At 44.7% G+C, this 22,199-nt stretch overlaps 1 protein-coding gene across 2 annotated transcripts in view; it reads left to right on the plus strand.

Moving 5' to 3' along the window:
* Positions 1–22,199, plus strand: part of LOC120535994 (neuronal calcium sensor 1) — a 68,337-nt gene that overhangs the window by 31,676 nt on the left and 14,462 nt on the right. For both annotated transcript variants that reach the window (XM_039764257.1, XM_039764258.1), the window contains exon 3: positions 4,806–4,830. In XM_039764257.1, coding sequence (XP_039620191.1) covers positions 4,806–4,830 — 25 coding nt within the window. The remainder of the gene's footprint in view (positions 1–4,805; positions 4,831–22,199) is intronic.

Here is a 22,199-nt window from a genome sequence, read left to right on the forward strand (position 1 = left end):
TGCCTCGTGTTTCACGTACCACAACAGAATGGGGAAAAAAGAAAGGGCTGAGGGTTGTGGATGAACTCGCCGTACATGCCAACCCTTTGTACAGCACTGGGCGAGTGCGATTGTACTGGAAGGCTGACACATGGTCAATGAATGTGACATGCCCAGTCATAAAAAACTGGCATGGCCTGGTGACGAGACCAGTAACCACAGTCGACAAGTCTGACGTGCCCTGCTGACTTGAAGTCACATAACGAGACATCTGCTTTAGAAAGATGATGCCAGGTCAGATCAGGGGTGAAGGTGGGCAGTGGTGGTTGGGGGAGGGGAGTTATGGGCATCTATACTTCTCCCAATATATGGGGGTGACGGTCCGGCTTGACTCCATGCTCCCTGTAGCATCTGGAAGCTTCTTGAACCCGAACCATCGATAGTCATGAACTGAGATGAGCCGAAGCACATGAGGGCACACGCGTGCAGCAATGGGTAGGTGCAAAAAGTGCTCGGTGCTTTTATTAAAATTTATATCAAAAAAAAATTCAAGTGAAAGTGGAGGTTAAAACAATCCAATAAATAAATCCTATAAATTCCATCGGCAGAAATCAATTCCAAAAACATAGTCTCCGGTCCATCCTGTCTAATGTCCAGCGTCTCCTCTGCTTATCCCAGATGGGACCCTGCAGTCAGAGAAGATGTCCTTCCGACTGGCACAGCCAACTTTTCCCCTTTAGCTGCTGGCACCACGGGCTCCTGGCATTGTGCCACTCTGAGCCCTCGTTACTTCGTCTCCCGCTGCCACTCCTTGGCCTTATGCAGGAGCCCCTCTATGAGCATCGGGTCACACCAACTACTCCATGAAATACTCAGCTGCAGCGGCCCCCCAAACATCAGCCCTACACTACTCTTAGGGGGCTCTCCTCCCAGCTGCCTGCCTCCTTTTTCTCTCTGCGTCTCGCTGGCTCCTGATTCTGCCGTCTCTTAATCTTTTCTCCTTTCGAGCTCCGAATCTTTTTCTCTCCTTTCTTTTTTGTTCTCCTCCTCGCTCTTTCATTCAATCCCCCTTCCTGCTGCCTGCTAGGGTGTAGAGGAAACGAGACCCTCCACCCACTCTAAGGTATGAATGAGGTGCCCGCATTTGGCAATCAGCCAAGCACTGCAACCAACCCTGGAGCAGCACCATCCTGCACCCACCTGCACCTGATCTGAGCCCGCACGATCTCGGGATGTAATTATTTAAAACCGGCACAATGCCACGGACCACTTATCACAATGGGATACACGTGGGGTCACCACATTCCAGCTCACTCCGAGGTGTGCATGACCTTTGACCCTTGCTGGTTGCCTTGGTCAGTACCACAGGGTCACTGTGTGACTCACCAAGACTTTGCTGAGTAAGTTTCTGCAACCAGAAGTGGACTTTGTGTCGATGGTTGGGGGCACCACTGGGCGCTGTGCTTTTTTTTATTATGGCAATCAGTTAAATCAGCACATTTGGGGGGGGTGGCAGTGCGGTGTCTGTGACCTCAAATCTTTGCTAGTTAGCAGCTTGAGGACACCCCGGTTCGAAGTCACTATTCTGTTACTTGGCACCTTGAAACACTGCTGTATGTTTTAATATTAACTGTGTGCCTGGAAGTGCCCATGTGCCAAAGCCCTACACTTTGGCCGACCACGTGGATCAATCCTCGGAGTGGATGAGTTTGGTTTATTGGTGAGAGAGAGAGCCAGGGGGGCGAGGGGGGGAGGATATGGGGTGGCAAAGGGATTTGACTTTGTTTCTCAAAGCTGTCAGCTTCAAACAGATTAAACATGACAGGCTCTCTGTGAGAAACACGGGGGCTTGCAGTGTGACGGACCACCAGGCAGTTGGACAATTCGGATTTGTGTCATTGTCAGTCAGGGAGGTGGCCAGCCTGAGTCAGGCGGTTAGAGGGGAAGATGGGGGAGCTTAGTGCTGCTTCTAAAATGCTTTGAGCTCAGAGTAAGGGGGAGTGTATGTGTTATTAAATGGGGGCTGCTGAAAATGTCAGAGATCGATCAGGGGATCGATCTGTTCTTAACTTAATTTTTCTCTTTGTAAAATCTTGATTGCTTTGTATGGATTGTAATACAATTAATAAAAAAAAAATGTCAGAGATACAGGGCAGGGTGCCCGGAAAAAAGCCATATTGGTGCCCACAGGGCCTTTCAGGACAGCTGTGTTGGTGATCAAGGGGTCCTTAAAAACAACTGTTACTAAATGAGTGACCCTGACAAACGCTTGTGTTTTCAGTCTGGGGGTCCCAGAGCTGTGTTGGTGACGTCAGTGCCTCTGGAAATGACCATGTTAGGGACAGAGGGACCCTTAAAAACAGCTGTTTTGGGAACTGGAAAACCCTTCAAAAATGGTCAGCGTATTAAATGGGTGGTCCAGAAAAATGGCCATGTTACAAATCGTCGCTATATTAGAGACTAGGAATTTCTAAAAATGACCATTTTTATATCAGAAAGGCCTGTGAAAGCATCCATGTTGTTCATCGAGGGACATTTGAAAGAGCTGACAAGCTGGTCGGGTCAGATTGGGGGGCATGCTCCCTCAGAATGGTCTTATTGTTAAATTAGTGACATCCTGAAGCATCCATGTCAGAGCCCGATGGGCCCCTGAAAATAGCTGTGTTATTAAATGAGGGGGCATCTGAAAGCAGCCATGTTAATAACAGAGGGACCTCGAAAAGCACCTGCCATGTTATTGACTAAGGTTTTTCTTAAAATTGCCATGTTATTAATCGAGGGGGCTCTAGGGATGGCCGACTGAAGGACCCTAGGAAATGGCCATGTGACTAACTTGAAGGGTCTTTGTTAAATATCATTTGTTTGTAGATGAGAACTTGGGCCTGCAGATGAGGTTTACAAAGGGGTCAGCCTCTGAAATCTCGGGCTGCTTGGTCTCCTAGCACTGTGTTCTGCTGGGGGTATTGGAGCTGCGATTAGGTTTACTAGATGGGTTAATCTTCCTAATTCTTTTAATAAATAAATGCGCTAAGTCATAGCTTGATCCTTAATCCTAAGTGGCCCTCGCTTGGAAATTCACGATAATCCAATTGGAAATCGTTTAACTCAAAGCCCACATTCTGTCTCTGACACACTGGCTGCTCTCGTGCTGGGGGTAGTCATTTAGACGTTGTATGGGCAGGGTGCAGGCAAAGGCAACTGAACAAGACCTGGCAGAGGTCCACATGCCAACTCAGTCATATGAAAAAAAAATTAAAAACTGGCAGAGCGAACTTCAGCCTGACTCCACGTTACTGCCGGCGGGCATCACTTTGGGAATGTGAGACGTCAAAAATCAAAACAGCCAGTGCCACATAGAAGCTTCAGGCAGGATGGCAAATGTGATGCCAACTGTTGGAGGGCAATTTTGACTTGGGTTGTTGTAGCAGGTCAGGCTTTGGCCATCACAGATGATGATCAGCATATGCCACGTTGTTTAGGGTAGAATGGCCTGAACAAGTCTGAGAAGCTGAATTCATCTTCAGTACCATTTGGTCTAAAGGGATCAAAATTTTCTTTTTCTTTCTTTCTTTCTTTCTTTCTTTCTTTCTTTCTTTCTTTCTTATAATGTTCTATCTGTCTATTATATAGTGCCTTTCTTAAGGGTCCCAGAAAGTAATGAAGGGTCCTTGTTAATTCTCTAGACCTGGGGGTGGGCAGAGTCGTTCCTGAAGGGCCGCAGTGGCTGCAGGTTTTTGGTCCAAACCAATTGCTTAATAAGAAGCCCTTATTGCTGTCTGACTCGTTAAGATTTTGAACCCTTAAGGCTTATTTTAGTCTTAAACAGCAGTATTCTCAGTTTTTAATGGCACCTTATTAGTAATAAGATGCAAATCACAAAAGAAACCAGCATTTCTCCTTTTAGCTTGTTACCATTTTCACCCGTGTGTATTTATCTTGCACTATTTGGTTTAATTACATACTTGGAGGGAAAATGAAGAAGTAAAAGTGAAGGACTGAGGATTATTAGTCTGTTTTATCATTTGGATTATATCCTTGGAAAGGTAAAAAAGATCTGGAATATGAGAATGATTTAAAGCTATGAAATTAAATTATTGGCGAGAATTGTTTTTTAATTAGGTGGCACAGTGGGTAGCGCTGCTGCCTCACAGTTACGAGACTTGGGTTCTCTTCCCGGGTCCTCCCTGCGTGGAGTTTGCATGTTCTCTCCGTGTCTGCGTGGGTTTCCTCCCACAGTCCATGACATGCAGGTTAGGTGCATTGGCGACCCTAAATTGTCCCTGGTGTGGGTGTGCGTGCCCTGCGGTGGGCTGGCGCCCTGCCTGGGGTTTGTTTCCTGCCTTGCGCCCTGTACTGGCTGGGATTGGCTCTAGCAGACCCCCGTGACCCTGTAATTAGGCTATAGCGGGTTGGATGATGGGTGGATGTTTTTTTTAATTAAGCAACTGGGTTGGAGCAAAAACCTGCAGCCACTGCGGCCCTCCAGGACTGACTTGTCCCACCCCTGCTCTAGATTATTTGTCACGATTTGAACCAAAGACTTTTCTTAGAAGTAAAATGAATACCTGGCAGGCCTCTCTGGTGGGTTGGTGACTGGCACATTGGTCTGTGGTCAAGTCACTGGTAGGAGTGGCGCAGAGCAATTGAGTGCCAGTGAATTTGGACCCTGGTGTGATAACGCTAGTGCAGTAACTGAAAGTGCCCATAGGCACCCACCCTGAGTAACATAATGTGATACAGGTGGTGGGCAGTGGGTGGCGCTAGCGGGTAGGGTGAATGACATCAATCCAGTATTAAGAATTCTTTTGTCTTTTTTTTTTTTCCAGTTACGGAAAAGGAGGTCCAGCAGTGGTAAGTGGTCCTTTATTTTTTCTCGCAGATTTATCTTTCTGGTGACTGCCTGGTACAACATGGAGGTGGTGGTGGTGGTACTTTATCATGATCTGCCCATCGTGAAGCATTTCTTCAGTGTCTGTGGAGCCAGCGGGTGTGCAAACCCTTGCTTTGATTACAGTTTCTGGGGCATGGCTTTGTGTGGTGGTCATAAATATTTTGAGATTAGGTGGGGGGCACACAGCAGAGGGGTCTGTGAGGCTGTGAGCCGTCCCACACATCATGCCCGCTGAATGATATGGAGGTGATGGCCGTGACACCTGTGGGTTCACACTTTTATTTACAAGTCCTGCCTGCGACTTCCTGGAAGGCGATGACTTTGGTCACCTCCTGTTAAAGATGGGTGTCCAGTGCCTTTGACGCCTGTCAGCTGCCATTTGTCTGGTCTCACTGTTAAAATTATTAGGTTGGTCACTTTGCCCGCCTGTCCATCAGAACTTCCAGTTTATTTCATACCTACTGTATGTCCTATTCTATGTCTGGCTGCTTTGTCCCTCTTGTCACCTGTCCATCTGAGGACAATGGCTGTGATATCAGCAGGTTTCTTGTTTGTTTCCTAATTCTTCCATTGACTTCTACAAGGATGATGAACTTGGTTACTTCACCCTCCTGGTGAGCTGCCCATCAGAGCTAATTAGTTTAGAATGTCTAGTGGACTTTGCTTTGACACCTGTGGGTTCCTGTTTCATTTTCCCAGCTTGGCCAGTGACTCTTGGTTAAAGTTCCTAGGCTGGTCACTTCATCCTCACAGTCAGTTGTCCACCAGAGGTCATTGATGGGCCAGTAAATGGTGGCTTTTGAAGCTTGTGAGCTCCCAGTTTTTATTTCCAGTTTGTTCCCCTGACTCCCAGTTAAGTGTCAAAGACCTGGTCAATTGCATCCATGTTAGGAGGACCAGGAAATTGGCTTTAGAAGTTTCTTGTTTGCACATTTTGTTTCCCTGTTAGCCTGTGCTCATCTATCCATTAGAGATGATTAGGAGGTCACTGGATGAGAGCGGTGACACCAACAGGTGTCCAGTTTATTTCCCAGCCCTGCCCATGACTCCAAGTGAATATTCTCAGCCTGGTCACTTTGTCCTCACATTAGGAGGTCCAGTAAATGATGGCTTTGCAGTTTACTTCCTTCCTGATGACCTTTGTCACTTCACTCCAACTTTTGAAGTGTCCATCAGAGATGAGTGGGCAGTTCCAATAGTCACTGGCTTTGATGCCAGCAGTCTCCTAATATATCTGTGGGCTCCTTGGCCACATCATCACTTTGGTCATCGAGCAGAATGTCCTGTCCAGTGGTGGCCGATTCCCTCTCTGCTAGTTACTTTCAGCCAGACCCCCCCACCCCACCAGACTAAACGTGCCACCCACCTCACTTTGAGAATTGGCACTTGTGACCTGGCGCGCGGTTACTTTTCTACCCTGCTGATTCCCTCTTTGGACCAGGGCAGGGTGATGAAGATGCCAGTTTTCTAGGGCATGGTAGAGAAGGTGCTTTGATTTCAGGTTGGGGGGTGAGGGTGGGGGTATGGGGGGAGGGAAAGAGTTTTTTTCCTGGGATGCCGTCTGAGGAATGTGGTCACACGGGATCAGAGTAGCCAAAGAACAAAGCGCTCCCGGCACAGGAAGGCTGAAGGTATCGGGTTTCTTTTTGCATATTTTATCTCCTTTTGGCGCAAACCTTTCTGTATGACAAAGAAGCCTTGTGAAGTACAAGAGATCACAAACGTGTGCCCAGCCACCCACGAAGTCACACCTGCCAACACAGCCGTAAAAAGTGTAGGAAATCAACAGACTTTTACAATGTGAGATGCAGTAGCTTTTATGGCCACTAGGACCGTATTGAGTAAATGGCAAATCTGGCACAGGTATGGTGTGCTGGGTGGAGGGCGATGGCTGGCATAGCGATCGGGGTATCCGTCATAATGAACTCTGGATTTTAAATGGCATTCCACTGAGCCCATTGTCATTCTACCCTCTAAACTGCCAAAGTGACACCCTCTAGCCAGTGCTGTGCACTCCAGATTGGCACACTTGATAACTCCTTCAAATTGTCTGTGGCATGACCAGGTATTGCGAGGGATGTAACTAGGGGATGTGTGACATGGTGCCCAGCAAGGCTTTCATGAGAATTCCTGGCCCAGTTTCTGTTAGATAGCACAAGTGAGATGCCCCATGGGAGTGTGGCCACCCGCTCTAGCGTCACACCGTCCAATATTTAAGCGCTGCTTACTACAGTCTGCTTTATTCACATTTAGGAACACAGAAATGCGGACTATTCTAGAAGTACTGGGCACAAGTCTGAGACCACCCTGCTTTGGAGCCAATCCAATGCACACATACAGTACATGCTCTCATTCGCTCAGCTCCACTTTAGAGGTACCAGTCCACTTAACCTGCGCGTCATTGAAATGTGGGAGGAAAACTCGTGCAGACATTTTGAGAGTTTGACATGTACAGTGCCAGGGCTCAGGATTTGAACCCAGTGCTCTGATGCTGCCATCTGAACAGGCTAAGTTGGTTCGGTGATTCTTCTGCAGTGCTACACAAGGCTTCATGTGTGGGGTGCCCTGCCACTCTTGTCCCATAGAGGGCGATGTTACCCCTTGTGTCTGTTTCCGTTTATCCGTTCAGTTGACTCTTGGGCTGTTCTATGGATTGATGCTCTCCATGTCTTCCAATCTCTTGTGGCTTCTTGCAGTTCTGCTACGTTCAGTCCAGTATCTTCCTTGATGTTTTCGATCCAGCGAGTTCTTGGGTGGCCTTTTCCTCTTTTGCCACTGACCATTCCAAGCATGATGTCCTTTTCTGGTGACCTGCTCCACATGATGCCACCAAAGTAGGAGAGCTTTTGCTTTGTAATCTTGGACTCCAGTGAGAGTTTCGGTTTGAACGGATTGGTTCTGGTGTTCTGATTGTCCACAGAATGTGTAGCAGACGTCTCCAGCACCACAACTCAAAATACAATACAATTTCTTTTTGTGTAGCCCAAAATCACACAAGGAGTGCCGCAATGGGCCTTAACAAGCCCTGCTTCTTGACAGCCCCCCCAGCCTTGACTCTCTAAGAAGACAAGAAAAAACTCCTTGGGAAATGCAGAGAGACCCCTGTCCAGGTAGGTCGGGCATCAAGAAGCATCGATCCTTTGCCTGTCTGCCTTTCTCAGTGTCCAGGTGGCACTGACCAGTCCACATGTAGTTGCCATCCTAATGTCTTTGCTCTTCCTTATGTTGTTCATACTGACCGTCACATTTCTTCCAAGTGCCAGCTGTCTCTTGATCTCGGGGCTCCAGTCGTCATCGTGGTCACTTTTAGAGCCAAGAGAGACAAAATCTTCAACCACTTCAGTTTCTTCATTGTCGATCTTGATATTGACGCTCACATTTTTTGCTGTCCCGTCGTGATCTCTGTCTTCTTGATATTCAGGTGCAGTCCAACCTTCTCACTTCTTCTTTGACTTTCATGATCACATGTATGAGATCCTACTTGTTTTCAGCCAGCCGGGTAATGTCCTCAGTGTATCGGAGGTTGTTGATGTTTCTCCCGCCTGTTTTCATGCCAGTCTTTGACTCATCCAGGCCTTCTTGTCGCATGACAGCTTCTGTGTACAGGTTGAAAACTGCCGGTGACATGATACATCCTTTCCGGTCCTGAACCAATCTGTGTCTCCATATGGTGTTTGGACTGTAACTTTGGAGCAATTCTTTGAGCTCGGTCAGGTGTGGTGGTGTGCCCGCTGCCTTCAGGCAGGTCCAGAGCTTGTTGTGCTCAAGAACATTGAACGCCTTTGAATAATCGATGAAACACATGATGAGGTCTTTCTGATGCTTCCTGGTTTTTCCCGTAATCCATCGAAGGCTGGCACAACAGTGTCATGGCTGAGGAAAAAAGTGTGAGGCCTATGACTCTCACATTTGAGTAGCAGCTTTGGCTCATCATGTGGCACTGACTGTTATGGTGGGCATTGTGAATACTCATTGGTGAACAATGGAGCAAAATGGTGCTACACGGTGGTGGGTGGTGGTGTGTTTTTAATTGTGATGGACCAGCGCCCTGTCCAAGGTTGGTCCTCGCCGCACTCCTCATGCTGTTAGGGTGGGCCGTACTCCTCATGCTGTTAGGGTGGGCCGTACTCCTCATGCTGTTAGGGTGGGCTCCAGCCACTTCAAATTTGAATTGGTTTAAGCTGGTCTACGAATGTGAGTGTGTATGCGTGTTTGCTTGTATGTGTGCGTTTCCATGTCCACCCTTGCTTGGTTAGTGAGAGCAGGGTGAGGGTTGACACCAACAGATGATTCTTGTTATTCATTGCTATGCTGTGGAGTTTGGGTGGGTGAAGGTGATAAAGATGTGTGTAAACCTGCCGCATGCACGAGTTCCATGCTGTTTTGGGGTCAGTGGCTCATTTCTTCATTTATGAGCAGCCTGAGGTGTGCAGTCAGAGTAGAAGAGGATCTGTGGAGTGTGCAGGCACTCGGGAGACCCCCTGGTGCTTGTGATAATGGCTGATTTATCATTGTGGCCCATCAGATCTGTGGAGCACTTTGCCTAACATTTGCCTAACTTGGGTGGAGTGGTGGCTCTGAGGCTAAGGATCTGCGCTGGTATCGAGAAGGTTGCCGGTTCGCATCCCCATCACTGCCAAAAGAGATCCTACTCTGCTGGGCCCTTGAGCAAGGCCCTTAACCTTCAATTGCTCCAGGGGTGCTGTACGATGGCTGACCCTGCACTCTGACCCCAAGAGGTATGCGAAAACTAACAAATTCCTAATACGAGAAATTGTATAAGGCGAAATAAAGAACAAAAAAGCAAACTTGTGTGTGTGTATAAGAAAGGCACTTTAGCTTCCTACATGAGAGTAAAATCCAGCTGCTAATCCATTGTCCTTCATGCCCATTTTACTCAGGTTCACCCGCAATACAGTGACACCTGGTGGTGGTCATTTATTAGCGATAAGAATTCACTTCATTCCATTTTCACTGGTTTACTCAAGGCTGGATTAAGACCCCGACCAGCGCCTGGCTGACTTAGCTCCTTAACAAACAGTTGATCATATTTTTAACAATGCAGCGTGCACATACTTTTCACTTTTGTTACAGTGTGAGACTTTATCGATTCATTGTCCCCTTGGGTAGGATCCTCTAAAGAACTTGACGACACGGCTTGATCTGTTTGACTTGAAGATACTCCATTTGGGATTGGTGATAAGGCCCCTTGCTGTCACGGACCCTTGGGCACACACGCACGCACCTAGATAGCTTCACTCATTCACTCACTTTCATTTAATTTTATTTTTTCTTTTCAAACTGTTTTGTTTTTCTCCCTATCCTGCAGTGTTTGATTCATCTTTTTATTCGTTTATTCTTCATCTGATTTTATTTTCACTCTCTTTCACTGATTCCTTCACTTTATTTTATTTTCCTCCATTTTTCATTCACTCATTTCATTTTGTTCACTCATTCAGTAGCACAGCAATGCATTAATTGATCCATTGCATTTTTATTCACTCTTTCATATTGTATATTTAATTTCATATTAATTTATTTAAAAATGTTTCATAAATCCTCATGATTTTGTTCAATACCTTATTTTTCAACTTTATCAGGCATTTATTTTTTTAAGTTTTGTTTAACTTCATTTTCACTCACTCACTCATTCACTAGTCAATGGAATACGCGTCCGTTCAGCTCTTCCTTTTAATTCAATGTCATCTTCACTTCATCATTTCATATTCATCCACCCTTTAATTTCTTGTATTTGTATTCACTCCTTCGCACCCTCATCTTTTACTTTTAAAGTCACACTCCCTAATTCTTTTTATTCTTTCATGCCAGGTCGTTCCGTTGCATTAATTTATTTTACTGTTGTCGTTATTTCGTTTATTTATTCATTCTTCATTGCATTTCATTTTCACTCACCCACTCGCTCATCCATTTTCATTTCCACTTGCTGCCTCACTCATTTCCCTTCCAATTTCCTCCTTCATGCCTTCACACAATTTAGTTCGTTTTATTTTTTTCCTCTCTCCGTCCCGCCTGATTTGTGCCAAGCCGCACGTCCACAAGCACAGCACGCACCCCGGAAGTCCAGACTGGCAGAGAGTGCCATCTTACACGGCATTCTGCGCGACGCTATTCGGTTGTCTTCTCTTCGGTTGTTGTGTCCGTTCGTTCAGCTGTACTGCGCATCCCTGCACACCTCCATTCCTTCTGCAGCCCGTCTAGCCTGACCGCTCGGCATTTATACGGTATAAACAATCGTTTTTGGAATAATTTAAGGGATGAGCCCCCTTTGTTCGGTATTACGGGTTTGTGTTTTCTTGTTAATCTGCCATGCCGAGCATCACAGTGGCATGTGTCTATGATTTATTTGATTTTATTTTTAATTCCGACTTTGCATAACATCTTGCATAATGTGCCATCAGGAAGTCCAGAGCGGCGCAGTCTGCAGGCAGGTGGCGGCATATGGCGTATAATTACTGGGGCGGATCAGAGTGGGGGGAATTGTGTCACGAGGAAGCAGAGCCCTGCTGTCTGTGTGGTGGGCGATACGCAAGCCTTGAGGACGGGTGTGCGGACAGCGGATCTTTAACGGAGATACCGGGGGCTTTGAGTGAAGTCCAATCAGCGGCGCCATGACAGGAGCCATTTCTAATATGGCCCGAGTCACGGTCACTTCACCAACTTCAATTGCAATCTCTGCTTGCCTCATAAACTCGCTTCAGTATACCGACTGAACTGTGATTTGGTGGTACGGAGGAGGTTGATTGCGTTCCAGTATTGATTTATTTATTTATTTATTTGTCTCTTGTGACTGTTCAAACTATAAAGAGAACGTGACAGCTGATGGCCCTGCAGATGGTTTCACACCTGAAAGATGTTTGGTGGATGAGCATCGGCACACGAATCCAGACGTGCTGGCAACACAAGTGCTGCCTATTCTGAATGGTGGCTTTTCTGTCACACAATCAAGAAATCTCCTAATGCGGCTGGCATATGGTAAAGAAAAACCATATCAGAAAAAACAAACCAGAAAAGGAGTTGAACGACTCATGTAATGTTGGAATTTGTGGCACAGACATGCAGACCCTAAACGAAATCAATGGCTTACGTAGCGCCTTCCATAATAAGGACTGGCAAAGCCATATTGATTTGCTGTTAAGTACAGTAATTAAAGAAACGCAGAAATGATGCGCAGACGTAAGTAGAGAGGTCAGCCCCCCACGACGTCTAAACTGAGTTAAGCAAGTTCCAAAACGGATGCCTGATGAATGAGTGGAAAAGTGCACAGAAAGGAACACTAATCCCCTTATTATCCGGAGAAACGGCAACAACATTCAGAGAAGATTACGGCTCTGCGTCTCGAATCCATGCGGCCGGTTGTTGTGTATGTGGCCCGGGGGCTTTGATTTTCTACCTGCAAACGACTGAAAGCGACCCCAAAATATGAGGGAGTGCGCGCGTGCTGTCGGGATAGGCTGCGGTGTCCCCGGTATGGAATTTCTGTCGCTTTATATATACACCTATAAGTGTATATGTGTTTGTGTGTGTATATACATTACACAGTGGAGTACATACGAGGTGTGATCAAAAAATATGGTGATTGCTGCTGCCGAGCGTCATCCAATGGAAAGGCAGGGATCTTCAATACGGGAAGCGGCACGTCGAACCTTAGTAACATTGCGAGACAAATTTCAAGTTCTTTGGTGCAATCAGTCGGTTGTGAGCTCCGGTTGAGAGAAGGTGTGTTTTAAAGTGTGACGTAAATCATGGATCGCGAACCACGCATTAACGTGAAATATTGGCAATGCTGTGTGTCACACATCGCCTCAGGTACAGCAATATCTCTCAGATAAAAACATTACGGTGTGTCTTCGTCCATCTTAGTCACCTGATCTGGCTCCGTGCGACTTCTGGCTCTTCCCTAAAGTCAAAATGACCATGAAAGGTGAACGTTTCGAATCGATTAGGACATCGAGGCAGCCACGACAGCGCGACTAAAGACACTCACGAATTAGGACTTCCAGAACTGCTTCAGAAAGTGGCAACACAAAGTGTGTTCAAAGCGAGGGGGTGAATTTTAAGGGGGGTTCGAGGCAATTTGTCTTTTACTGTTTACTTTTTCAATTCAAACATTCACCATATTTTTTGATCACACCTCGTATATACAGTATGTGTGTATACACAAACAAAATGAAACATTGTATGGAGAGTAGCAACAAGTCGCGTCTTTTATTTCTTCGCATGGTGCATTTTATGACTGAAAGTGAAATCTTAACAGGTGATAAGAAGAGCTGGGAATTCAATAAAAATCCAGCAGTGAACGGAGTATCCATAGGAACAAGTAAAGTGGAATCCTTACTTGATATTATAGCGCCTTTTATGGAAAAAAGTACAGCCCCGACAAAAACGATGAACCGGGAATGGAATATCCAACAGTGAATTGTGTGTTCACAGGAACACGTAAATTCGATTCATTGATTTATATAGCGCCTTAATGGCAAAATTGTTAAAGAGTAAAAACAGATATTACACAGAAGATTTTTGTCCCAAAAATCACATTTGTAAAATGTAATAACTGTTTAATATAGCACCTTTCTCACTGAGGACAGCACAGTGGCGCATGCAGTAGTAGAGCTGCTAGGTCTCCCCGTATCCTCCCAATGTCCAAAAGCAGGTTAAGCGAACTGGCAACGCTAAATTGCAACTTGTGTGTGTTTAGCCTGAAATGGACTGGAGCCCAGTCCATGTTTGTTTCTGTCTAGCCCCCAGTGCCAACCAGAATGGGCTCCAAACTCTGTATTTAGTGGTCTCAAAATGAAAATGACCCTTTCTCAATGTGAGATGACAAGTAACTGCGTCTCCTTATAGCGCCTTTCACTACATGTTCCAGCTATAACACCGGGACCATAATATTATTACTCTTTATTATTTGTCTGACGGCTTTATCCAAGGAGACTTACAACATGTATCGTTGGTTTTATTTCTTTTTAGTTTTCCAATTAGAGTACAGGAAGGTGAAGTGACTTGCTCGTAATCACACAGTGTCAGCAGCGAGATTTAAACCCACAATCTCAGCGTTTGAAGCCCAAGTCCCTAACCACAACGCCACGGTAACAGTATAGTGGTGCGTGCGGACATGCCGGGAGATCCAGTGGCTCACTTATACGAATTCAAAGGCACTAAGTACCTTTCACTTTCCAATCGCTGCAGCGCGAAGGTTAAGTTTCACTAAAGACAAAACAGCCGCGTGTTGTCGATCTCAGCATTTACGAGATAACGTTCAATAGGGTCTTTAGGATGCTAGAGATGAAACTCAGCACGGCGGAGAACATGTAAACTCCATTCTCTGCACTTCTGGGAATCGAGCTCCGAGACAACAGCGCACACCACTAACTCACCATGATGCCTCTGCTTTCACAGGTGCTATTGACAATAAAAAGTGAAAGCTATTGGAGGCAAGCGAGTGTAAAGTCTGACACCGATTTGAGACACCGCCCACTTTGAATGCCGCCCCAGACAATGGCGGTCGGGGCTTTTGAAAGTGCGTTTCTGCCATTTCCTTTACAGAAAAAGCAGTGATAATCCAATAAAACACACTATGAAAAGCATTTGTAAAACATCAGAGAGACGCTATACAGAGCGGAAACGAATTGCTTTCAAAAAGCAAGACAAATATAATCAGGGCTATCTCCTTAAGGCTTGTGCGATGCTGGATACTACGAATGGTACGGTATACATTTAAAAAGAAAGCACTTCAAATATATGGTTGCAAAAAGGCGCTATATAAAACTCATTTCTGAAAGTGCTTCGAGTGTACCTGCTACAAAACACGCTACTGATACACCAACGAGACTGGTTGCTGTGCGGACTTGTGACAGAAGGCACTATAAACTCGAGCAGGGTGGGCAATGTCGGTCCTGGAGGGCCGCTGCAGTGGCTGCAGGTTTTTGTTCCAACCCAGTTTTTTAATGAGAAGTCAATTACTGCTGTTGAAGCACTTAATGCTTAAGTGTTATTTTGATGCTTCATTTTAGTGGTCTCGCTTGTTAAGGTTTCCCACCCTGCATTGCTTATTTCAATCTTAAACTGCTGCATTCAGTGTTTTAATGGCTCCTTATTAGCAATAAGATGTAAATGACAAAGCAGCCAGCAGTTCTACATCTAGCTTTTTTTTTCTGTTTACATCTGTGTGTGTTTATCGTGCATGTTTGATTTAATAAAACACTTAATAGAAAAATGTGACACACTGATCCGTGTTAGCCTTCAAATCATTTGGATGACATCCCTGAAAAGAAAAAAAATCTGCGATAAGAGAACCTTACATTGTGCATACTAAAAAGCCATAAAATTAAATAAGGTCTGAGATTGGCAAGGATTGGTTTCTAATTAAGCAATTGGGTTGGAATTAAAACCTGTAGCCACCGCGGCTCTCCAGGACCGACATTGCCCACCCCTGAACTAGATGGATGCATAGATATATTGATGGAAAAGGCACTATATAATACAGTGTTTCCCAAACTCGGTCCTGGGGACCCCCTGTGGCTGCAGGTTTTTGTTCCAACCGGATTCTTAATCAGTGACAACACCTGATAACACTGATTTCATTTAATTAGCTGGTATTTTTTTTCTTTTATTCAACATTGAGAAAAGCACAGCAGCATGATTTTTACATTTATAAGACATTTATAAATATTTGTGCTTTTGCTATAGATTTAAATGCTTAACTCTCTTTTGTTGATTTCATTATACTTTGCCCTTTCTCTGTGCAGTTTTTCCCCATTCGTTGTATCTTAATAATGACAATTTAAAACAAGCAGATCAGACACCCAGGCAAACAACACTGAATAATCAAAGGCTACAACTACTTTAGAGTCAGACCCACTAATTAGTAAATAATGGATTAATTAAACAATTAGAACACCTAGAAAAGTAGAATGAAAATCAAGATGAAAATACTGTTAAAAAGAAAACAAAAAACATTCCTATATAACTACTTGGTACATTTTAATATTTTTTTTTCGCAAACTTAGTTTTCTAATTTCTATATTTAGTTCCCTAAACACAGAACTTGGGAAATATCAGTTCACTTAATTAGCCCAGGAGTTCAATTTAAAAAAGAAGCTAGTTGGATCAAAAACCTGCAGCCACAGGGGTCCCCAGGACCGAGTTTGGGAAACACTGATATAATAGATAGATAGCCGACTCCGATCCAAGAGACCCACAGTGGCTACAGGTTTTCACTCTTAAGTGACCAGTTCTTGCTACTAATTATCTTCATTTAATTTATTTGCTATTTAAGGCTGGAACCCTTTAAATCAGGGCTGAGCAACGTCGGTCCTAGAGGGCTGCAGAGGCTTCAGGTTTTTGTTCCAACCTTACTGCTTCATGAGAAGTCATTTATGATGAAGCGCTTATTGCTCAAGTGACATTTTTCTGCTTTGTTTTCATGATCTCGCGTGTTAAGATTTTGAACCCTTAATTGCTTATTGTAGTCTTACACAGCAGTATTTGTTGCTTTAACTGCTCCTTATTAGCAACAAGATGCAGATGACAAAGGAACCAGCAGTTCTCCATCAAGCTTGTCACCATTTCTACTCATGTGTTTTCATCACTCACAATTTGGTTTAATGAAGTGCTCAGAAGGAAACTGAAGAGAAAGTGAAGAACTCAAAATTACTCCTCCGTTTTAGGTTTCAAATCATTGGATGATACCTGAATCATGAGAAAGGAAAAAACAATCATCTATGACTTAAGAATGAACAGACATGAAATTAAATAAGATCTGTTACTGGGGAGGGTTAGGGTTAGGGCATCGAATGAAGCAACTGGGAACAAAAACCTGCAGCCACTGTGGCTCTCCGGGATCAGAATTGGCCACCCCTGCACTATATAATAGATAGGTAGAATTAAAGATTATTTTAAGATATACATCTAGACGTGAAAGTCACTATATAACAGAATTCAATTTACTGGAAGATATATAGATGGAAGATAGAATAGATAGAACTAAAAGGCACTATATAACTAATAGAAGTAAAAGGCAGTATATAATAGAATTGAAATGACATAAGGTTGACACATAAAAGTAAAATGCGTTATATAATAGAGAGGTAGAATTAAACGCACTCAAGATAAATAGAAGTAAAAGGCGCTATATAATAGATCCGTAGAGTTGAAAGGTACTTTGAGACAATATGTTCATTATTGAAAAGTGCTGTGCAAAGTAAAGATTGTTTGGTTTGTGCAGGCCTTTTAAGATGGCAATCAATTGAAAGAGTGCCATAATGAAATAAAAATTGCACAGTGTTCTTTGTCACAGTGATCACTTTGTAAATAATTGTATAAATAAAAAATTTGGCTTTGAGACCGTGCTATATAAAGATTGATTGCTTTGTAAAGTTCATTGTGACAAGACTCACTTTGAAAGGCACTGAATAAGTTAAAATTTCTTTGTGAACCTGTTGCATGAAGGTGATTCCTTTATGCACTCGTTACACCGCTCAGTTTGAAAGGCGCTATATAAGTTTACAAAAATGATTGTGTTGTAAAGTTCTTTTTGATGGCACTCACTTTGAAAACCATAACATAACTTCTAATTACTTTGTGACAGTTTTTGTATGTTTCTTTGTAACAGCGACCACTTTAAAACAGTGCACACAGTTGATCTTCCAATCTCGCTTATCTAAAGTAATATCGCTGGGGGCAGACCCGGTCTTAGGTATTATGGGGCCCTAGGCGAAAGTGGGGTCCAGGAGCCCCCCTGGAAGCTCTGCGAAATGCGTGAAAATTAGACCAAGGAGACGTTTTCTTGTAACGTTACGAGGTCATCACCCTGCGTCCCTTTTTCGCCCGTTCGACCCATAGAGATCTTGACTCAAACCGCTCCGCTTTTATAGACAGCCGCCCACGCGGACACGCCCCCGCTGGCCCACGTGATTTAAACATGCGGAGCGGGCCGGGGGCCTGGCCGCCGTCGATCCGGGGCCCCCCCCGGACCCTAGGCGGTCGCCTACGTCGCCTATGCCTAAAACCGGGCCTGTGGGAAGCCAGAGCTTATCTGACCAAGCATCCGGCGCAAGGCAGGAACAGTCCCTGGACAGGACATCGGCTCATCTCAGTATGAACACATGCACGCGCGTGCGCGCTAGTTTTGCATAGCCAATCCGCAAGTCCTTGGACTATGCGAAGAAAGCATGTGGAGAACATTTAATTTCTATGCCGGTCTTCTTGTTGCCGGAGGCTGCTGCGATACTACTGCGCCACCGTGTACCAACACAACGCGAGCCTGCCACAAAGTGGCAAAAGGACGGCTGCTGTACAGTCTTTTAAATGTTCGACGCGCAGCTCGCCAGCAGCAGCAAGGCAACATGATCCGATTGCATCTTGTGCGTTCAGAACGCCCCACCCCGCAAGCAGCGTTATAAATCCTGCGAGAAAGAGATTTAACCACGACCGGGCCCGTAAATAAAGGACAAGTATTGATTTTGCAAAATTTTAAAGCAGGGGTGTCAAACTCCAGTCCTGGAGGGCCGCAGTGGCTGCGGGTTTTCATTCTAACCCTTTTCCTAATCAGTGACCACATTTCACTGCTAATTAACTTCTTTTCCCTTCGTTTTCATAGCCCTGTTTTTAAGGATTCAGTCCTCTCAATTGATTCTTCTCTTCATTAAATGACAGCCAAACAGAAATGAGATGTGAAACGAGCCAACAGATGACCAGCTAAACTGGGATTTCAAACTCCAACCAATTTCACTCCAGTCAATCTCTTAATGAGAAGCAGATTCTTGCAGTTAATTAAACACGTTATTTAATTTCACGGCTTGTTGCAGCTCTCATTCTGCCACAGCAGACATTTCCAAATCTGTTGATTTTTCTGTTTTTTCTAAGAACACTGTTAAAATGTTTGGGTGACCTGAGAGATCATTAAAATGTTTGGGTGACCTGAGAGATCAATCTTACTGAGACCTTCACCTTTCTTTATTTTCTGATATTTTGTGATGAGCACAGGTGAGCTAGTCAGGTGGCAGCTTGTTTTGTGTCTCATTATTGTTTGGCTGCTAATTAAGGAAATACAGACAACTAAGGTGCCTGAGTCAAGTTAATTAAAACAAATGCAAAGGAAGTTAATTAGCAGTAAAAATGGCTCACTAATGGTGAACAATGTTAGAACGAAAACATGCAGCCACTGCGGCCCTCCAGGACTGGACTTCGACATCTGTGTTTTATAATAAAAGTGAAAATAATGTATATGTAACAATTCCCATCAAAATAACAATCTCTTTAAATTGTATATCCGGTAAAACAAACCCGGGGGTGGGTGGGCAAACAGGGGGCGGAGCCCCCTAGTGTGAGTGTATGTGTGTGTGTGTGTGTATATGTATATAAACTGCTCAAAAAAATTAAAGGAACACTTTGAAAACACATCAGATCTCAATGGGAAAAAGAAATCCTCCTGGATATCTATACTGATATAGACTGGGTAATGTGTTAGGAAAGAAAGGATGCCACATCGTTTGATGGAAATGAAAATGATCAACCTACAGAGCCCTGAATTCAAAGACGCCCCAAAAATCAGAGTGAAAAAATTATGTGGCAGGCTAGTCCATTTTGCCAAAATTTAATTGCAGCAACTCAAAATTGTACGCAGCACTTTGTATGGCCCCTGTGTTCTTGTATACATGCCTGACAACATCGGTGCATGCTTCTAATGAGATGACAGATGGTGTTGTGGGGGATCTCCTCCCAGATCTGGACCAGGGCATCACTGAGCTCCTGGACAGTCTGAGGTGCAACCTGGTGGCATTGGATGGACCAAAACATAATGTCCCAGAGGTGTTCTATTGGATTTAGGTCAGGAAAGTGTGGTGGCCAGTCAATGGTATCAATTCCTTCATCCTCCAGGAACTGCCTGCATACTCTCACCACATGAGGCCAGGAATTGTTGTGCACCAGGAGCCACTGTACCAGCATAGGGTCTGACAATGGGTCCAAGGATTTCATCCTGATACCTAATGGCAGCCAAGGTGCCTTTGTCAAGCCTGTAGCGGTCTGTGTGACCCTCCATGGATATGCCTCCCCAGACAATCATTAACCCACCACCAAACTGCTCATGCTGAATGATGTTACAGGCAGCATAATGTTCTCCATGGCTTCTCCAGACCCTTTCACTTCTGTCACGTGCTCAGGGTGAACCTGCTCTCATCTGTAAAAAGCACAGGGCACCAGTGGTGCATCTGCCAATTCTGGTATTCTATGGCGAATGCCAATCGAGCTGCATGCTGCTGGGCAGTGAGCTCAGGGCCCATTAGAGGACATGGGGCCCTTGGGTCACCCTCATGAAGTCTTTCTGGTTGTTTGGTCAGAGACATTCACACCAGTGGCCTGCTGGAGGTCATTTTGTAGGGCTCTGGCAGTGCTCATCCTGTTCCTCCTTGCCCAAAGGAGCAGATACTGGTCCTGCTGATGGGTTATGGACCTTCTATGGCCCTCTCCAGCTCTCCTAGAGTAACTGCTTGTCTCCTAGAATCTCCTCCATGCCCTTGAGACTGTGCAGGGAGACACAGCAAACCTTCTGGCAATGACACGTATTGATGTGCCATCCTGGAGAAGTTGGACTACCTGTGCAACCTCTGTAGGGTCCAGGTATCGCCTCATGCTACCAGTAGTGACACTGACTGTAGCCAAATGCAAAACTAGTGAAGAAACAGTCAGAAAAGATGAGGAGGGAAAAATGTCAGTGGCCTCCACCTGTTAAACCATTCCTGTTTTGGGGGTCATCTCATTGTTGCCCTCTAGTGCATCTGTTGTTAATTTCATTAACACCACAGCAGCTGAAACTGATTAACAACCCCTCTGCTACTTAACTGACCAGATTAATATCCCATAAGTTTCATTGACTTTATGCTATACTCTGATTAAAAGTGTTCCTTTAATTCTTTTGAGCAGTATATATATATATATATATATATATATATATATATATATATATATATATATATATATATATATATATATATATATATATATATATATATATATACACTATATATATGGAAGAGAAGATATATATATAAATAAATAAACTCGAGTATTCATTTAACACTATCCGTGTATATATTACTGTGTATTACGTTTTACGCACACTTTGATATACGCAGTTTAAACATATGTCCCATACATTCTAGTCCAGGAGAGCAGTGGCAGCGTTTCCAGCAGGTGGTAAACGTGCTCCCCGTCTAGGAGTCTCCGAAAAGAGCGCAAGGCGACATCGAATTATGGATGCGGCCGACTGTGGTCTGGGATGTGCTTCTATTGTGTCCTCATTAATTAGTAATAATGAATTTCCCGTCAGCGTAAACACCCCGCTCCCGAGTGATCGCCCCTGTGTTGGCACTCGTGCTCCACGGTGCGCCCGCTCCGAGGACGCATTGTAATGCATGTGCTGGAAAAATATAATTCCGTCAAGAGAATGGGAATTGGGATGTGGAGCAGCTGCCTGGCATATTAATAGAGTCGTTAGCCGGCTGTGTGAAGGCGTCTTCTCGATGCTGAAATTGGAGAGCAGCGGGGGAGCGGGCTTAACAAAGGGCCCGCGCGCTTTATTCCGGTGTCTATTTTTAACTTCCCTTTGTGGAAGGCCATGATAATAATGTGACTTCAGAGTCTTTAAGCAATGGGATCTGAAAGTGCAGAATTCATCCCCATCTTTTGCTTAGTTGTTTCTAATACGAGATTCATGAGTGATAATCAAGGTAGAGGAGCTTATTACAGTGAAGGAACCGGGAGTTGGTATCTAAATGGCGAAGTTACTGGTATGGCACCAGTCACATCACCGTCCTCTCAGTGACACACTCGTGTATTTACTGCCAGAGGCGCTTTATCTAATTCAGGGTCACAGCGCCAATCCATCACGGGCACACTCACTTTCACACACGGTCGGCTAGATTCGTAAAACGGCCACCTTGAGGCCTGAATTGGGGACTTGCTCTTTTCACATCCCTTACCTACTTCGACACCCAGCGCCACCTAAAGTGATCAAGGTGAAATGATTTACTAAAAGGACACACGGAGATCTACTGAGAAAACAGGAGTTAGAACTGGGCGCAAAGTTAGTGGCAAAAACTGAAAAACAGGAAAAGGGAGTCTTGTCATATGGCTGTCCTGGAATCTGCTGTCTAAACAGAGAACGGTACATCCATTATCATGCAGCCACATGTAAAGAAGACGGTGATGTGACTCCCCGACGGACAAACGGAGGGTTAGGGTCTGTATCTGGCCTTAATGTAAGTGTCAGTTTCACTCCTCTTACCTACGTGAGCACTCGGTGCCATCA

Source organism: Polypterus senegalus, chromosome 9 (genome assembly GCF_016835505.1).
Source record: "Polypterus senegalus isolate Bchr_013 chromosome 9, ASM1683550v1, whole genome shotgun sequence".
In the NCBI taxonomy this organism is placed as follows: Eukaryota; Metazoa; Chordata; class Cladistia; order Polypteriformes; family Polypteridae; genus Polypterus; species Polypterus senegalus.